Source organism: Bos taurus, chromosome 2 (assembly GCF_002263795.3).
Source record: "Bos taurus isolate L1 Dominette 01449 registration number 42190680 breed Hereford chromosome 2, ARS-UCD2.0, whole genome shotgun sequence".
NCBI classification, from domain to species: Eukaryota; Metazoa; Chordata; class Mammalia; order Artiodactyla; family Bovidae; genus Bos; species Bos taurus.
Genome location: NC_037329.1, coordinates 36136592 through 36155966, shown reverse-complemented (window position 1 = coordinate 36155966; position 19375 = coordinate 36136592). Strand labels below are relative to the sequence as shown.

Sequence of the window (19375 nt, the reverse complement as noted above, 5' to 3'; positions counted from 1 at the left end):
GTTTTAGCAGCCACAGGCTGGTTTTGAATTGGGCAACCAGGTTCTTTCCCCTTGAACATGCTAGTCAGTTCTTGCTGAATTTGGCAAGAATCTGACAGGTTGATTTGTGTTGAGATTCTCTTTATGAGATTTAGTAAAGAACTGTTTTCAATCCAGAAAGAGCTAATACAGGTCTTTCTTACCAGGAATCATTTACAGATTCCTCTGTAGTGTTGCCGGAAGCCATGATTCAGGATGGCTTGTTATACATCCCCAATCCCCCTGCTACCTTCACATAGTGTTCAGTCTGATCAGATAGGGATGTCTGCTTCAGGTTCTGTCATCATTGTGGTACAGAGTCACCCAGCGGATGTAATTTTTAAAAGAATTGGATAATGTTTGAACAGTAAAGTTGACCCCGAGCCTTCTCTTGGATCCTGTTAGTGATTCAGAAAGGATGCTGGTCCCCAGATGGAATAGAACTATGATACTGAAATTAAACGTATGTTTAACTTGAGAAAAGATCACCTCCATGAGCTCTGGTTGCCCAGAGCCTCAACATTTTACATGTGAGCAGGAAGAAATGGCCTTAAAATAAGAGGAGGCATCAGGTCAAAGAAAGAATCTTGAGCTCACATATTTCAAAATAATTTGACATTCACTCTTTCTCAAATTGCTTTGGAATGTAATCACACGAAGAACACTTGGCATCACTAATGTTTACGTTCTCCCTTCCTGATTTGTGTCACTCCTATAACACCACGGAAAGTGGAACACTGTGAGAACAGTCACAGACGGAATTACCGTAAATGTAAGTGCACTTTTTACAAACACGCTGAGGTCGTTGGTTTTACCTCCTGAGAACACCAGGCACACTGAGGTCCAATGAGTAAGCAGTCCTCACAGGTCTCCGCACCCCCCACAGCACAGCCACCTGTGTTCAAACCCAGCAAGACACAAGGGATTCAGCACACTCTCAGCCACTCCACTCGTGAGACCTACAGCTCTTAAAGCACTTGAACAAAACAGTATCAGAGTTCATTTTTCAGGCTTCGAAGATCAGTCCTCAAAATGTTAGCAAGCCACAGTGAAGTTCGTATTTTACATCTATGGCATTGAAAATATGCATGTCTTAGCAGCCAAAAATAATCAGTCTCTCTCTTGTTTTTTTTTTCTTAAAATGTGAAAGTATCTCAGAGTTCACAAATACAGGATCATCATACTTATCACCCTCATTCAGCATCACCCCCCTTCAATTTTTCAAAATTATTCACAGCCACTAAAGAATGTTTCTCTTTCAAATGTACTATAGCTTTATTTTAAAAGATAGATCCCTTTTCTGTCTCAAGGTTATCACTCTCAAGTGGAAGGCCTTGTTGTACAATAAGATAGCTAGAAAAGTTACCAAAATGGTTGTCACAAGGGTACTAAGAAATCCTCTTGTGCATAGTGCTGTTTAATTCTCTCATTAAGGTGCCCGTGCAACCTTTGCATTTATTTACCTAAAGCCCGGAGCATTCGCTGTGGGAACAGTCCTGCGTCTGCCTGTAATTTGTTAAAGTGTTCGTTCAATGGCAAAGAGCAATTGAACAGCTCAAGTAAAAAATGACTTCAGATCTAGTTTCTGAGCTGCATGACAGGTTTGTCAAGCGTACCACAAAAGCAATATATCGGAGAAACTAAAGTCTTACCTTGTACGTGATCATTCCTTCCTAGACATAGAAAGAACAGGCAAAGCAGTTCAATCCCCATCCGTTTCAGTTCTCGCTGTGCAGACAGATTAAAAAATGAATTACTTCAACATTACAAGACCAAAGCTGAACACTGTTAAAAGTCTTTCTTTCTTGAAGTGTAAAGTTGTAAATACTACTTACGCTGCTTTGAAAAGAAACTTGAGATGTAAATAAAAAAGTTTTCATTAAGACTGAAATGAAAACAGAAGCTACCTGGACAGGTAAAGAAGAAAAGCTGTGTTCAAGAGCAACTCCAACATGATTTACTTCCTTGTTCTCCTTATAAGGAAGGCAGGTGTACAATCACCAAGAAGGTGGGGAAATTCATTCAGCAGAAATTTTTGTGTAGGTTCTATTAGTCTCTCTGCATCCTAGAGGAAGTTGATACCTTTAGTAAAATAATGACTGGTGAAATGTCAAAAGAATAATTGAAATATGATCTAAAGTTGTTTCTAAAATAGTTATAACTTAATGTAAACAGTAAAAGTGATAAATAAAAGCATGAATATGTCAGTTATGTATCAGGAGGGTTTAAAAAATGAGCTAAAGGCAAATACCTGAGATTTTTATGTTCCATTGTTAAGTCCTTTCAGAGAATTGAGATGAACTCTGAAAAATAAAAATCACTATTTTACAATTTATAATAGAAGGCAGGCTAGGGAAAGCAAAATACTGTGTTCCATTGTTTTTAAAATTGGATGAAAGATATTTTTCCCCATAAATATCAAATTCCTATTTAAATCCATTATTAGAAAAAAAAATAATTAAAATTAAATTAGAACAAAATTAGTCTCAAACAGCAATGGAAACAGAAAACAGTGGTGCCTGAGCTTTTGAACCCCTCCCTTCCAGACGGTGACCAAGTTCTCTTTCGTGTGTACTGTCCCTGCTTCCAACTTACTGCTTGGCACACAGAAGATGTTTATTTGTTGAACAAAAGAGAGATTTAAAATATATATATTATATCACTAATTTCATGAGTCTGATTATGAATGTTTCCACATGCATTCAAGATAGTGTTAGGGGTGTATAGATATTGCAAACAAATATTCATTTTGTAACTCTCCAAACTGCTTAACCTTAGACAGGCTTCCTTGTGGCCAGAGTTATGTCCCGGGAGACTATCTTTTAAAAGTGTATTTCTAGGCAAGTGTGTGAAACCTGTGTGAAGAGAGGAAAACTAATTATAGACTGCTCAGGTTCTTCTCAGAAGGCTTTGTTCAATTTTGAACTCTGTCACACACAGGAATCTGGAGAGAACATGGCAAGAAGCCTGTAGAAATAAGCCAGGCTCCTCTGTCTGCCACTATCTCCCAGAGTTTGCTCAAATTCATGTCCATTGAGTGGGTGATGCTGTCTAACCATCTCATCCTCTGCTGCCCCCTTCTTCTTTTGCTCATCAGGGTCTTTTCCAGTGAGTTGGCTCTTGGCATCAGGTACCAAAGTATTGGAGCTTCAGCTTCAGAATCAGTCCTTCCAATGACTATTTGGGGTTGATTTCCTTTAGGATTGACTGGTTTGATCTCTTTGCTGTCCCAGGGACTCTCAAGAATCTTCTCCAGCACCACAATTTGAAACCATCAAATCTTCGGCCCTCAGCCTGCTCTGTGGTCCAACTCTCACATTTGTACATGACTACTGGAAAAACTATAACTTTGATGATATGGATCTTTGTTGGCAAAGTGATGTCTCTGCTTTTTAATCCCCCTATCTCTGGATAATACTTGTATCCTATATTAGTCATCATTCATTGGTTTGTTTATTTATCCATTTATTCAACAAATATTTATTGAGCATCTGCTTTGTGCTAAACATCGTTCTGAAAGCAGAAGATATGTCAGTGAGCAAAGCCAAGCTCTTGGCCTGTAAGGTGTATATTCCAGGCTGGGGAACAGTGTGGGGAGACAGACTCTTAAAATCAGGCTGTCCTAAGGGGCTATGAAAAATGATAATAAATCTGGGTAGGAGGAAAGAGGAGTAGGAAGGGTGTGTTATTTTACTATCCTCTGTGCAGACTTCCACCCTGCCCCTAAAGTCCTAATTGCACAGCTTTATTTACTATCTGTCCTCAGTCGCAGCCTCTCTGATCTTCAGTCCTCCCCACCTCCAAGCCTCTGCACAGGCCAGTTGTGCTGCCAGGAGGCACGGGCCTCCTCCTCATTCCTCTCATTTGGCTGATTCAGCTCACTGTCCACGTCTCCCACAGACATCAGTGCCCATAGGGAGACGTTTTGAGTCTCACCAGGCCTCCCTTCCTGGGACCTTCCCCAGGATGGCCCTTTCCAATCTGCTTGTAATTGCTGAAATCCTTGCATCTCTCCCCCAATAGACTGTGAAGCTCTTTAAGGCATTGATCTATTCAACAAGTATTTATTGAATTCTTCACTATGCATCAGGCAGTGACTGTGTCTCAGTGATCTTTATATTCCCAGCAAGTAGCATAAAGCCAGATACTTTGTAAATAGTCAATATTTATCAATAAGCGGATAATTTTTAGCTTGTCATTATATAGTATTTTACCTGTGACAAAGCTGGTACTCCACGAATAGTGAGTAAATAAATGAATAAATAGTTTTAGAAGACACAGCACGCCGTTAGAAGTGGGGAAAGACGTTCCCTGCTTGGGCTGTGAAAGGGCTTAAAATACAGGGTGGAGAAAAGGGGCAACATTTAAGAGAAAATATAAAAAACAATGCTACAAGAAAACCTCCATCCACTCTGGATGATTCATCATAGGGAAAATATTCTTGCTTCCTAAAGATCTGGTGCCTGGAAAAGTACCTGACCATGGCTGTGGGGATGGAAGGAGTTCTAGCTGCTCCCTAAACTTGCTTCCCTGGTGGCTCAGCAGTAAAGAATCGGCCTGCCAATGCAGGAGACAGGGGTTTGAACCCTGGATAAGAAAGATCCCCTGCAGAAGGAAATGGCAACTCACTCCAGTATTCTTGCCTAGAAAATTCTGTGGGCAGGGGAGCCTGGAGGGCTACAGTCCATGGGGTCACAAAGAGTCGGACACAACGTAGCAACTAAACAACAACAAAAACTGGTCAGCTCCGAATAAAGTCTCCCAAATGAAGACCGTCCCCTTAGACAAGGCAACCAGATGAATTACCCCTGTTTCTGTATCCATAGAACTTAAACTGGGAAATACAGACTAAAAAAATCAGGGCTTCGATAATGGAAGCTGAAACCGGCAGAGAGAGGACATCAGGTTGCAGGAAAAGATGCTTCAGGAGCGTTGGGAGGAATCGGCAGCTCTGAGGAGACAGATGAGTGAGGCAGATGAGAACTCTAATGAGTCAACAAGAGGACAGGTTGCGAATGTCACTAGTGAAAACAGCTGAGGAGGGGGCCTGAGTCATGTGAATGGAAAACACCAGCGTTAGACCCCCACACTCACTTTGTCAAGGGGAAGGAACATGGCCTAGGCCATGATCCCAAATGCCCTTTCAGATTGGACCTTTCTCAGGCACAGCCCTTCCTGAGTTTCCCCAGGATCTTATCTCTTTTAGCACAATGTGCATCCCTTCAGTAAATTCCCATTGCTTAGAGGTGGTTGAGGTGTCTCCATATCCCTTAAGATCCAGAGATCCTAAGTCACACCATCCAGACTTTTAGACACGCCGCTTGGCCCATAGGATAGAAGCCTACTATCCCAAGTGCTCAGACTCCCAGCCTAGGACTCTGGGGGTCTGACCCTCTTCAAGAGATCTGAGCCCAGGTGTGGGTAGAGTCGCAGAGCATCACACAGCCCAAGGAAGCAATGACCCCTGCACCCCACTCCTTTACTGGCCTTTGCTTCTGAGACTGTCTTCAGTGGAATCCTGACCTCAGGAAGTCACGTGAGCTCATCTGACTCACTCTGTTTGGCTTGGATCTTGCCTGGACCCAGCCCCTCATTCACATCAGACAATAACAATCTGGGGCCGGCTAGACCAGCCCTGGGGCACCTCAAAACACTCTTGGGGGAATAAACACTGAGTAAACCTGGCTGGGAGCCAAATTGAACTCTAGGGACCTAGTAATGACTGCCAGCTCTTGGGATGGGATGGCCTCTCTATGTCACCAGCTGTATTTCAAGGACAAGAGACAGATCTCCCTCCGGTAGTCCTTCTATGAAACTGTTTCATAGTGAACAGCTGAAAGAAGACAGTGGAAGTGGAGACTTTGCTCTTGGGTCTGGCGCTGGTGTAACTGTGTGTATGACGCACTGCCTGGTGGGCAGAAGGTTGTGACTGACCTGCAGGTGTGTGTAACCTGGGGAGCACAGAATCTGGAAGTGCTGGCGCTCAGTCACTCAGTCATGTCCCACTCTTTGTGACCCCATGGACTGTAACCTGCCAGACTCCTCTGTCCCTGGGATTCTCCAGGCAAGCATACTGGAGTAGGTTGCCATGCTCTCCTCCAGGGGATTTTTCCAATCAGGGATCAAACCTGCGTCTCCTGCACTGGTGGGTGGGTTCTCTACCACTGAGCCACCAGGGAAGCCTGAATTTGGAAGTGGACACCTTCGTTTCAAATTTCGAGAGCTTCAGAAACATTATTTTAAAGGAGGATGTGTAGCAGCTTCCTGTCACCTTTGTGTGCAATGCCCAAAACATGCTAAGTGCTAGAGAAAATTTTGTGACCTAGGTCTTACCTCATAGTCCAGAGTTTCCTTTTTCAATTTGGTAAATGTACATAACATAAAATTTACCATTATACCTGTTTTCAAGTGTGTCATTCATTGGCATCAAGTATATTTACACTGCCATGCAACCTTTACAACTATCCATCTCCAGAAAATTTTCACCATTCCAAACCAAAGCTCTGTACCCATTAAGCAATAATTCATATTTGCCCCCTCCAGCCCCTAGAGGCTACCATTCCTCTATGAATTTGAGTGTTCTAGGTACCTTGTATAAGTGGAATCATACAATACAGCCTTTTGTGTCTGGCTTATTTCACTTAGCAAAGTGTTTTCCAGGTTCATCTACATTATAGTGTGTATCCAAATTCCACTTCTTTGTAAGTCTAAACAATATTCCACTGTGTGCATAGACCACATTTTCTGTATCCATTCATCTGTCCCTGGACATTTGGTGTGTTTCCACCTTTTGGCTATCATGGATAATGCTGTTATGAATATTGGTGTAAACAAGTATCTGAATCTGGTCCTACTGTATGTCCTTGGGGACAGCACTTATCTCTCAGGATTTTAGTTTCCAGACTGTGAGATAGTGACAATATCCACTTTTCAAGATTATGGCAAATATTTAATTATATTATTCTGGGATGAATCTAGATTTTGTGGGGCCTGAGGATTATATAATATAGGGGGTACTTTTTAGGAAAAGGAATGTAAATGAGAAATAAATTGGAAGTGAATGTGTATTAATTTAAAAATGAGAAAGAGAGAGAAACACGACGACAAATTACTGAAGCCTTAAAGATTCCAAGCCCTTTCTTCTTGAAATTATATTAGACAATCAACTGGAAATGTTTACCTAGAAATGCTTCCTGATGGTCATCTGGTTTCCCATTCCCCTGGAGTCACCTGCAGCTCTCAGCCCTTCCACCTGGGTGAGCCAGGGGCCGGGCCTGAGGCTTCATCTATTTATGGTAAATCCCCATCTGACTTCTTTCAGGATTTGTGTTTATTGTAGACAGCTTTATTGGGCACTTCCTATGTGTCACCTACTGTTCAATATTTTATTAGTATTGTCCTATTTCATTCTCACACTTCCCCTTTGAAGTAGGAACTAGTTTATCTCCATTTACCAGATGAGGAAACTGAGGCAGGAGTAGCTATGTAACTTGCCCACTGTTGCAACTCACTCAGGCAGCAAGCCCTGGAGACAGATTTCTTCCCCCAGCCTGAACTCTGCATCACCATGCAAACTGGCTCCTAGTAGATATGAGATGTTCAGAGAATCCTAAAGCAGCTGTTAGCAAGAAATTAAATTCTCCAGGGGACCTTTCAAAAGGTCTGTTTCTCCATCTCTAGACCCCTTGTTCCAGCTCTAGCTCTCTTTCCAGGTATCTCCTTTCTGGTTTGTTTGTTGTTCATCCTGTGGATCATTTGCCACCAAAAATGAGACAGAAAGGTTGTCCTGGATTATACAACCTTTTCTTTATTCCTCCTTAGACTTAAATCCCATACGATCACTTAAAAGCAAAGGAAAGAAAACACATTGCCCTTCAAGGGAAGGTGACAGAGCTGAGCCTGGCACCCGTCCAGGAGAGGGAGGTCACTGGCATTTCCTGTGGGCTGGAGATGACTCAGGATTAATTAACTCCTGGGGCTCTGTCACAGCCGCCCTGAACCTTACCCAGGAGCTCAGGAGTCAGTCCCCTGCTAGTAACAGGAAGACAGTTCTCACTTGGCAAGTCTGATGCCAGTCTTGTATGTTAGACCTGCTTGAGAAAACCACTTTCCTTGGGTTAGGGAAATTATTTGAAGTCATAAAAGAACCGAGCTCCTTCTGTTTCCTACTTGTAGAATAAATCCAAAGGTGGGATTTTCCATGAAATATCAGTGAATATGAATTTAATCTAATTTGATTCTCATAATGACTCTTATCTTTAAATTAATTTTTTTGATGTGGACCATTTTTTAAAAGTCTTTACATTTGAATCTGTTATAATTTTGTTTCTGTTCTTTTTTTTTTGCCCTGAGACATGTGGGATCTTAGCTCGCTGACCAGGGATGGAACCCACACCCCCTGCATTGAAAGGCAAAGCCTTGACCAGTGGACCACCATGAAATTTCCTCAGAACAACTCTCTCTTCATGCCCCTATTTCCCATCTGTGAAGCAGATGGTAAGCAGGGCAAGAAGTCCACGTGAACAGACAGAAACATTGACTGCAGAGTAATTCACTCATTCGTGTCTTGCAAAACTGCTGAGCATTCTTTTTTTCTTTTTAAACGATAACTCAAGCAGTCTAACCCTAGGTTAGGATTCCTTGGTTTCAAACAATTTTTTTCGTTTTCCCTGATGAGCTCCATCTCTTACTTCTGAGGCTGCAGTGGGCTGGGCATTACTAGTAAAAATAAACTCTGAGTCATTCACTCGCTTATTCAAGGAAGTATCTACTGAGATCCTATGTGCCAGGTACTGTTTTAGAAACACTGTGTTGATTAAAACTAACAAAGTTTCTGCCTCATGGAGCTTGTGTTCCTGTGGGAGAGAAAGGCAATAAACACCCAAACAAACAAAGACGTGAGATGGTGATAAATGGTAAGAGGTCAGAGAGTGAGCAGGGTGGGGTGGCCAGGGAAGCCTCTGATCAGGAGTGTCTGGGGACAGGCAAGTCAAGACGACTGATGACACTGGAGTGGAGCGTAGGGCAGGGGACGGGAGCACGGGGAGGTACTGGGGGATGCCAGAGAAGCAGGGGGACTGTGGAGAGCTGTCAGGAGAGCCCTGAGAGCCACAGTCAGAACTCTGGGTTTACATTCTGAGTGTGAAGGGAGTTTTTAATGGAGTTCTAGTGGATTATGATGTAGTTTATGTTTTAAAAGCGTCACTCTGAGCAGACTATAAAGGCAGCAAGGAGGAAGCAGGGAGACCAAACAGAGGCCATTTCTGCTTTGGAGGCAAAATGTGAAAGTTTGGGTGAGGAAGATTCTGAGAAGTGGCTGCATTCTGGATATACTTCTAGAGGAAGACAGGGGTTACAAATGGATTGCTTGTAGCAAAGGAGAGAGATCAAGGGCTCCATGATGACTCCAAGAGTAGTGGAGACACCTATGTGGTAACTCCACCATCACCACCAACACGTTTCTCCAGGACGTATTATCTAGCACACACCCATGGTGAGAGTCACAGCTCTAGGTGACTCTAACCTGGGAAGTCAAAACTGTGCAAAAGGTGCTCTCTGGCTGAGTAGGAAAGGCCAGAACTATGCAGGCGATACTCTGTGGCGAGACCGTCTACGTGCCTGTGCTGTCAGCATTCCTGACAGTGAAAGTACGATGAGCTGGCATCTTCTGTTTTGGAATTCACCATGACTAGCTTTGGGGGAGCAAACAAAACCCTGCAGTATCCCCATGGTTCTGCAGCCGTCTCTAGCAACATGGGGAGACAACTGGGGTCAGCTTCAGTAGCAAAGGACTTCCCTGGTGGCTCAGATGGTAAAGCATCTGCCTACAATGCAGGAGACCCGGGTTCAGTCCCTGAGTCGGGAAGATCTCCTGGAGAAGGAAATGGCAACTCACTCCAGTCTCCTGGAGAAGGAAATGGCAACTCACTCCAGTATCCTTGCCTGGAAAATCCCATGGACGGAAGAGCCTGATAGGCTACAGTCCATTGGGTCGCGAAGAGTCGGGCACGACTGCGCAACTTCACTTTCATTTCACTTTCAGTAGCAAAAGAGCCTGCTCCAACAGATATTTAAAAAACATATTGTTTATTAGGCCACTATAGGAAGACAGGTGAGATGAACATATTAAAAAAAAATCTTTCAAAGTATGATTTCAGACTCCTTTTCGTCTTAAAGATGCAATTTATGCAGCTACAACATCAAAGAAGGTGGTTATTCTTTAAACAGCTGGGGGAAATGGTGACCAATGATTATGTTTGACAAATATACTTAAGGAGGTCCATGGAGGATTTATTTCAACTGCCACTTTAGGAACCTCCCTGATGGTTGCTGATGCCCACTCATTGAACCAGGTCAGTATGCTTACACATGCTGCCAGCACCCCTTGGATCATAGAAAAAGCAAGGGAATTCCAGAAAAACATCTACGTCTGTTTCATTGACTACCCTAAGCCTTTGACTGTATGGATCAGAACAAACTGTGGAAAATCCTTAATGAGATGGGAATACCAGACCACCTTACTTATCTCCTGAAAAACCTGTATGCACGTCAAGAAGCTACAGTTAGAACTGGACATGGAACAATGGACTGGTTCAAAATTAGGAAAGGAGTTTGTCAAGGCTGTTTATTGTTACCCTGCTTATTTAAATTCTATGCAGAGTACATCATGCAAAATGCTGGACTAGATGAAGCACAAGCTGGAATCCAGATTCCCAGGAAAAATATCAACAACCTCAGATATACAGACAATACCACCCTAATGGCAAAAAGCAAAGAGGAACTAAAGAGCCTCTTGATGAAGGTGAAAGAGGAGAGTGAAAAAGTTGGCTTAAAGTGCAACATTAAAAAAAAAAAAAAAAAAAACAGCAAATGGCATCATTCAAATGGCATCCAGTCCTATCACTTCATGGCAAATAGATGGGGGAAAATGTGGAAACAGTGGCAGAGTTTATTTTCTTGGGCTCCAAAATCACTGAAGATGGTGACTGTAGCCATGCAATTAAAAGACACTTGCACCTTGAAAGGAAACCTATGACAAACCTAAAGAGTATAGTAAAAAGCAGAGACTTTGCTTTGCTGACAAAGGTCCACATAGTCAAAGCTACGGTTTTTCCAGTAGTCATGTATGGATGTGAGAGTTGGACCATAAAGAAAACTGAGCACTGAAGAATTGATGCTTTGGAATTGTGGTGGAGAAGACTCTTGAGAGTCCATTGGACTGCAAGGAGATCAAACCAGTCAATCCTCAAGGAAATAAACCCTGAATATTTATTGGAAGGACTGATGCTGAAGTTGAAGCTCCAATATTTTGACCACCTGATGCCAAGAGCCTACTCATTGGAAAAGACCCTGATGCTGGGAAAGACTGAGGGCAGCAGGAGAAGGGGACAGGAGAGGATGAGATGGTTGGATGGTGTTACTGACTCGATGGACATGAATTTGAGCAAACTGCAGGAGATAGTAAAGGGCAGGGAAGTCTGGCATGCTGCAGTCCATGGAGTCACAAAGAGTCGGACAGGACTTAATAATTGAACAACAACAACAACATTTACACAAAGTCAAATAGGGAAAAGGACTGAGTGTGATGCAAACAACCTAATCATTAAAAAGACTAAACAATAAATCATTCTAAAAAGCTGTTCAAAATTAACTGGGTGATGTCTCAAGGATTAGAAGAGGAGAAAGAAGAAAAGCCTTTAAAAGCAAACTCTGCTGGTATCTAATTGAAAGTACGTTGGATTTTTAAACAGAAGTGGTGAATCTATATATTATAGGGCCTAATTACTTTCAGACAAAAAGTGGCTTCACTGAGCTGTCAGGTGTGAGAGGTGTGTTTGGTAGCCTCCTGTTTGTCTTGCAACTTGTCTCAGTATCACTCTGGGTGATGCTGCGCTTGCAGAGGCCCCTTCCCAAATCCAGGTAGCTGATGGCAAAGTGACAGGATGTCAGGCCATGCCTGGTACAGTGAGACACTCAAGCAGAGTTTCAACATTTGTTAATAATTTTCTTCATATCAAGTTCAAAATTTTGAAGTTCCAGCCCAAGCATATATAGTGAAAAATTTTTGATAGAAGAAAATTGCTGTTAGTTGCAAATATTTTGGGAGGTTTTAAGGGGCAAATATTCCTTACACATGTATGAAACTATGATATCTTGAACATCCATAACTGTGCTGTGCTTAGTCACCCAGTCATGTCTGACTCTCTGTGACTGCTGTGACTGTAGCCCGCCAGATTCCTCTGTCCACAGAGATTCTCTAGGCAAGAATACTGGAGTGGGTTGGCATGCCCTGCTCCAGGTGATCTTTCCAACCCAGGGATTGAACCCAGCTCTCCACTGCAGACGGATTCTTTACTGTCTGAGCCACCAGGGAAGCCTGGACATCAATAGAGTCGTGCCCAATAGCGTGGAAAATGCAGTTGTCAGCCTGGGTCTCAGTCCAGACCTTAGTGGATTATTGGCCAGTTGTCGCATGGTGTAATCTATTGCAATGGTTTGGAGACTAAACTTTAGGCAATCAAGGGTGAGGAAGACAGGACCAAAATGTTAACTGACAGAATGTTTTGTTTTTATGTATGTCTCCAGAAATAGAACACTGAATAAAGTATGGACAATGTATGTGTGTGTGCTCATTTGTGTCTGACTCATTGAGACCCACGGACTGTAGCCTGCCAGGCTCCTCTGTCCATGGAATTTTCCAGGCAAGAATACTGGAGTGGGTTGCCATTTCCTCCTCCAGCGGGTCTTCCCAGTCCAGGGATTGAATCCACATCTCTTGCATCTCCTGCATTAGCAGATGGATTCTTTACCACTAGCGCCACATGGGAAGCCTTAGAGTATGGACTTTAGATAATAATCATGTATCAATATTATTTCACAAACTGTATTCTGAAGAAAGCTGTCAATCTGTGCCCTGAAAATAAAATGTTCCTAGAGTTCAGTTAATATAGACTATTAAATCTCCCCTATTAGAAATTGCCAATACACGCTACACTATTAAACACCCTAAGAAGCCCCACAGTTAAGAAAATTGCTTACCTTTAAGAATTAAACAAAAAATGTTTGCTTAGAAAAAGCCTTTTTCACTCCCCTCCATGTACTTATTAACATTTCCATCTAATAAGTTTCAGAGGTTCTTGAAGAGAGTACAGATGTAATGAAAGTTTTATGATATTTTACCTCTCCTGCTGTCAAGGAGACCCAGAAGCAAATTTAAAAATGGTTGCCATATTTCTGAAGAAAACTGTGATGTGAATTCATTTTTTTTCTGCTGCACTTTGAATGCATTATCTAATTCAAAGACTTTTCAAGATGGATTTTCTTGAAGATAATTCTCTTTGCTGAGGGAAGTCTAGAGGTCAGGTCCATTTAGATGATGGTTCAGATAAAGTACTTGGAACAATAAGGACTCATTCCTACACTGAGACCTAGGCCCTGACCTTGGTTACTTAAAATGGCCAAATGTTACAGTCAAGCTAGGCTAGTTTTCCTTGTGAAATGGATTCCAAGCACTGCTGTATGTTGCTGTCTTCTGATGATTCTTGAAACCATATCCTTCAGATTGAGACATGAACCCACAGTCTTTTAACTGAGATCACACGCCTGGTTTCAGGACTTCATGATGCTCAGATTCTTGATGTCTAATTGCAGAAAGAATTAAATGAGAGCCAAAGTGATACAAAAGAAGTGGATTTATCGAGAGGGAAACACACTCCACAGGCAGAGTGTGAGCCATCTCAGAAGGTGAAAGAGTGGCCTCGGACTATGGCATGGTTAATTTTAATGGGCTGGGTAATTTCATGGACTAATGTGGGGGAGGATTATTCAAACTATTTGAGGGAAGGGATGGAGATTTCCAAGCATTGGGCCGCTACCCACATTTTGCTCTTTGATGGTCAGTTTTGGAGTGGTCACAGAGCCTGTGGGAGTGCCATTTAGCTCACTGATGTGTTCCAATGAGCATATACTGAGAGGTTCAAGGTCTAGTGGAAGTCAGCTCATCCACCAGCTCAGACCCATATGGTTCTAATCAGTTTATGCCGTGAGCTTGGGTTAGGCCATTCTTTCAAAGGTTGTCCCCTGCCCCCTTCCTCCTGTTTCACTCTCACCTGCGCACAGAACTCCCACTGCTGCTTGAGTCTGCCCTGTGCCTGTTTCTTTTTGGTCCAACAGCTCATCTTCAAGCTCTCTGTCTTTCAATCAACCCAACTTGCTTGTAGAAGAGTACTTTCTTTAAGACAACAGCATTCTCTTTTAGGTGGGAAGCATCTCTTTAGGTAAACCCATGGTTTTTCCAGTATTCATGTACAGATGTGAGAGTTGGACCAAAAGGAAGGTGGAGTGCCAAAGAATCGATGCTTTTGAATTGTAGTGTTGAAGGCTTTTGAGAATCCCTTGGACAGCAAGGAGATCAAACCAGTCAATCGTAAAGGAAATCAACCCTGAAACTCATTGGAAGGGCTGATGCTGAAACTGAAGCTCCAATACTTTGGCCACCTGGGGTGAAGAGCTGATTCATTGGAAAGGACCCTGAAGCTGGGAAAGATTGAGGGCAAGAAGAGAAGGAGTTGAAGAGGATGAGATGGTTGGATGCCATCACTGACTCAGTGGACATGAGTTTGAGCAAGCTCTGGGTGACAGTGAAGGGCAGGGAAGCCTGGAGTGCTGCAGTCCGTGGGCTCGCAAACAGTCGGACGCAACCTAGCAACTGAACGACAGATCTCTTTAATTGATAAAATGCAACAGTTTATTATAAATTTGTTTCTGTTTCTGCTTTCTCAAGCCCGTAAGATAGGCTCAAAGAGGGGACAATCCATTGCATCTGGATCTCTGCTCTTGACAGCATCACCCTCCTGAAAATCCTCGCTTCTTACAATGGTTAGCTTTATGTCCTTGTTTAACAGTAAAAGTGTTATTCTTTCACTGAGATGGGAACCTAAGTGAATATATAAGAAACACTTAATTTGTCTGCCTTGTGGGTTGTCAAAAATAGTAGCCATTGTAACTCATTCTGCTTGATTTTCCAAAAAAGAAGGTGAAATACAGTGTAGGTGTTTTTAAAACATTGAATCTAGTAGCAGAGTTTGGAAAACCTTACACTAAAAATAATAGCATCATCTTACTTAAAAAAAAATTATTTAGCTTATTTCATGGAAAACTTCAAATACTATTGATAATTCCTTGATCTTGATACTAGCTGTAAAATAATAATTGCTCTTACAATGTGGCTCTTATAATGTGCCAGGCACTGTTTCAAATTTTTATCACACTGTGAGATGAGATACTAAAATTTTCCTTGTTTAAAAATATTTAATTTAATATTTTAGAACAGTTTTAGATTAGTACAGAGAGTTCCCATATGTCTCGCACTTAGCCTTGCCTAAGTTTCTCTATTAGTAACATCTTACATTAGTATAGCACATTTCTTACAGTTAATAAACCAATATTGATACATTATTATTATCCGAAGTCTAGACTTTATCCAAATGTCCTTAGCTTTTACTTAATGTCCTTTTTTGATTCAAAAATTCCATCCAGGCATAAACAACAGGGACCTACTGTATTTACTGTATGGCACCAGGAACTGTATTCAGTATCTTGTAATAATCTGTAATGGAAAAGATTCTGAAAAAAAAAAGAATCCCATCCAGGAAACCACAATACATCTGTGGTCACGTCTCCTCAGGCTCCTCTTGAGTTCTGTCCATCACACAAAAGGAAAAAATGTGGCCCAGAGAGAGGCTGAAAAACCTGCCCACAGTCTCATAGTTACTAAGCGGAAAATTGGGCCTCAAATCCAGGCAGTCTGATTCCAGGCATTGGTTAACCTTTGTCTGTTGTTACCCTAGTAGTAGTATTTCAACCTGAATTTCTTAAGTCATTTGTCAGTTCAGGCAGCAGAGAGATGAGCAAAGCTGACCCAAATGACCCCTGTCAAGGATTAGCCATAGTCAGGTGGACATTTTCAGTAACAGAACCACAGCTCCCCTGATTCTCAGTGCCTTGAGTGGATAGACCTCGGAGGAAGCCAGGTGGCTGAAAACAACTGAAATGGATGCTCTCACAGTTCAAAAGGCCAGTAGTCCAAAGTCAAGGTGTTGGCAGGGTTAGTTTACTCTAGAGGCTCTGACGGAGGAGAACCTATTCCATGCCCCTCTCCTCGCCGCTGGTGGCTGCTGGCAACCCTGGGCATTCCTTGGCTTATAGACTCTGCACTCCAATGCCTTGTCTCCACATGGCCTTCTCCTCTGTGTGTTCTCTTTCTCTGTCTGGGTCTTTTCTCCTTTGATGAAGACACTTGTCATCAGATTTAGATCCCACCCAAATAATCCAAGACAATCTCATCTCAAGATCCTTCACTTAATTATATCTGCAAAGACCTTTTCTGAATAAGGTCACATTCGGATTCTGGGTGCACATGTCTGTTGATGGGACCACCATTCAACCCACTATAGAAGTTGGTAATACACACCAGGTTGTTGTGAGGATGAAATTAGACAAAATTACATTAGGTATACCTGACTAGCTTAGACATGTTTTAAAAAATGACTGCCATTTTTATTATTACTCTTTTGTACAATATGAGGCCCCCAATACAGAAGTGTTAACTTGGGTAATAAATTCATATATCAATGTCTAGTTTATATGACTATTATTATCCTTATTAATTGCTTCATACTATGGGCTTCTTAATGGGATTCTCTGGTGGCTCACTGGTAAAGAATCCACTTCTTGATGCAGAAGACTCAGATTCAATCCCTGGGTGGGGAAGACCCCCTGGAGAAGGAAATGGCAACCCACTCCAGTATTCTTGCATAGAGAATTCCATGGACAGAGGAGCCTGGTGGGCTACAGTCTGTGAGATCGCAAAAGGGTTGGATATGACTGAACGACTTAACAGCAACAACATCAACAACAATGGTCTTAGTTGGTAGCACATAGTCCTGCCAGGAACATCACAGGGTTGAATTCAGCCTTTCTTATTCCTTTTCTAGGTGTTAAGGGCTGAAGGGAATCCTCAGTCAACACTTTCAGCTATGACACTTGTCAGAAATGCAAAAGGACTTCAACCATATAAATGATCTCCTCTTCGAGAGAGTTATGAGCCAGGCACCAGATGAATGAACTTCCTATCTGTTGCCCAGGCTGATAGACGTGCAGCAGAAAAAGCAGCTGGGCAGCCTCAGCTGTTTCTCTGATCTTTGGTTGCCCTCTGTGGTCACTGGATTCAGCAACCCCACTTTCTGATCTTGGCCTTTATCTCTTTGGGGACAGAGTTACGACTCAGTGCTGAGCTTTCAACCCCCGCCCTACTCCACCCCCGTCTCATTGCATTGCCCCCTCCCCTGCCATCCCCTACGGCCCTGTCTCCTGCGGTCACTTCCTGGCAGCCACAGGATTCCAAGAGCTGGCTTCACTGAATTCCTTCTGCATTTGTCAGACAGACATAGAGTCTCAGAATGTTACGGCAGCAGGAAGGGCCTTTAGAGAGCCAAGTCTAACTCACTGCATTATCTCTCCAACACTTTCTTCAGTCAATCAGTGCATTTGCACTGACATCTACCCTGAGTAAGGCATGATGCTAGGGGTTAGTTACAGAGCAGCTTCCCAGAGTGACAGTGGGTCACCTCTACATTCCTGAGTAGGTATCTAAACAATCTCCCATGAGCACTGATAGCTTATGTTTCATGTACTTAGCCGCTCAGTTGTGTCCGACTCTCTGCAACCCCATGAACTGTAGCCTGCCAGGCTCCTCTGTCCATGGAGTTCTCCAGGCAAGAATACTGGAGTGCGTAGCCATTCCCTTCTCCAGGGGATCTTCCCAACCCAGGGATTGAACCTGGTCTCCTACATGGCAGATTGTTTACCATCTGAGCTACTTATGTTTTACGCTCTATCAACAGCACCTGTGGGCAGGGAAGGCAGTCCATGCCTTGGAAGGGGAAATAAATTGTATATTCATTTGCACTATCCAAGACTGAAATTAGACATTTCCTTTCATTATAAATGTAGGCAACAAACCAGGACTAACAGTACCTGTAATTCTCACCAAGAGGAATTATACATACACTTTATAGATTTTGCCAAGACCTCAAAATGTTGTCAACACTGACAACTGTGTCCAAATCATAGTAGTCATTAGACCTGCCACTGGGCCTTGACAAAGTGTTAATAAAGAGGTCTGTGCATGTGTGTTCAGTAGCTCAGTCATGTCCAACTCTTCTGTGACCCTATGGACTGTAGCCCACCAGGCTCCTCTGTCTGTGGGATTTCCCAGGCAAGAATACTGGAGTGGGTTGCCCCTTCCTCTCCAGGGGATCTTCCCGACCTAGGGATCAAACCTGCGTCTCCTGCATTGGCAGACAGGTTCTGTACCTCTGAACCACCAGGGAAGCCCTTACTTCACTTTACATTGTCTTTAAGTAATCTCATTTCCAGTCCTTTTTCCTCCCTTCATATATTATACAACTACCTGAAACACTACATTTATAAGTCAAATATCTTGCTTTCAAAGCCTTCCATAACTTTGCTCCAATCTATTCTTAGAACTTATTGTCCGTGACTCTCCTATGAAAATGATGGTTTCTGCCAAATAGGTTTTCCCCTATTTCTGAGTAAGCCATTTCTACTGATTTCTGCTTAATCCCTTATCCTTTTGTAAATGCCTACACTCATCCACCATATCTGCTTAGATCACATGTATCCTGTACACCCATAATTGCCAAGCTCAAGTGCAATTTCTTTCTTAGTACCTTGGCCACAATGCCTGCTTGACATGAATTTCCATAGTCCTGAATATATTACTCATTTGGGATTTGTTAACCTTAACTATATTGAGATTGTGCAATTTATTTTTTAAGTAAATTGTGTTTCTTTCTTTTTTTTTTTTTGAAGTGAGAACTGGACAATATGAAGATACTAGAGGGCAGGGAGACCCCAAAAGATCTGTGGGAATACTTTATTTTTATTTTTTAATGTTTTCTTATTGTGTTAAAAGTCACATAATATAAAGCGTGCTGTTTTAACATATTTTAACTGTACAGTTCAGTGGCAATAAGTACATTTACCTTGTTATGCAATGCTCATCTTTATCGACGTCCCAAATTTTTCACCTCCCTAAACTGAAACTCTATCTCTATTAAACGCTAAGTCCCTGTTCTCTCTCCCCAGCACCCACCCACCCCAGTCGCTGGCATCTACCAATGTACTTTCTGTCTCTATGAATTTGACTCTTCTTGGTGTCTCTCTCTCTCTCTCTCTCTCTCAGTGGAGTCAAGCAGTGTTTATCCGCACCTACTATATATTGGAATGCATTGCAGAAATGCATTATAGAAACGTAGAAAACGAATGTATGGAC

General features: G+C 42.4%; 1 protein-coding gene across 5 annotated transcripts in view; it reads right to left on the bottom strand.

Moving 5' to 3' along the window:
- ITGB6 (integrin subunit beta 6) overlaps positions 1-19375 on the bottom strand; it is a 151222-nt gene that overhangs the window by 92610 nt on the left and 39237 nt on the right. The window contains exons 2-5 of one of the 5 annotated variants that reach the window (NM_001428260.1): positions 2270-2321; positions 1926-2083; positions 1671-1746; positions 834-913 (exon numbers count right to left, since the gene is read on the bottom strand). In NM_001428260.1, the coding sequence (NP_001415189.1) occupies positions 834-913; positions 1671-1731 (141 nt within the window). In that variant the 5' untranslated portion in view covers positions 1732-1746; positions 1926-2083; positions 2270-2321. Of the gene's footprint in view, positions 1-833; positions 914-1670; positions 1747-1853; positions 2084-2269; positions 2322-19375 lie in introns of those variants that run through there. The other 4 variants (XM_005202407.5, XM_059891784.1, XM_059891785.1 and 1 more) reach the window with 4 other exon arrangements.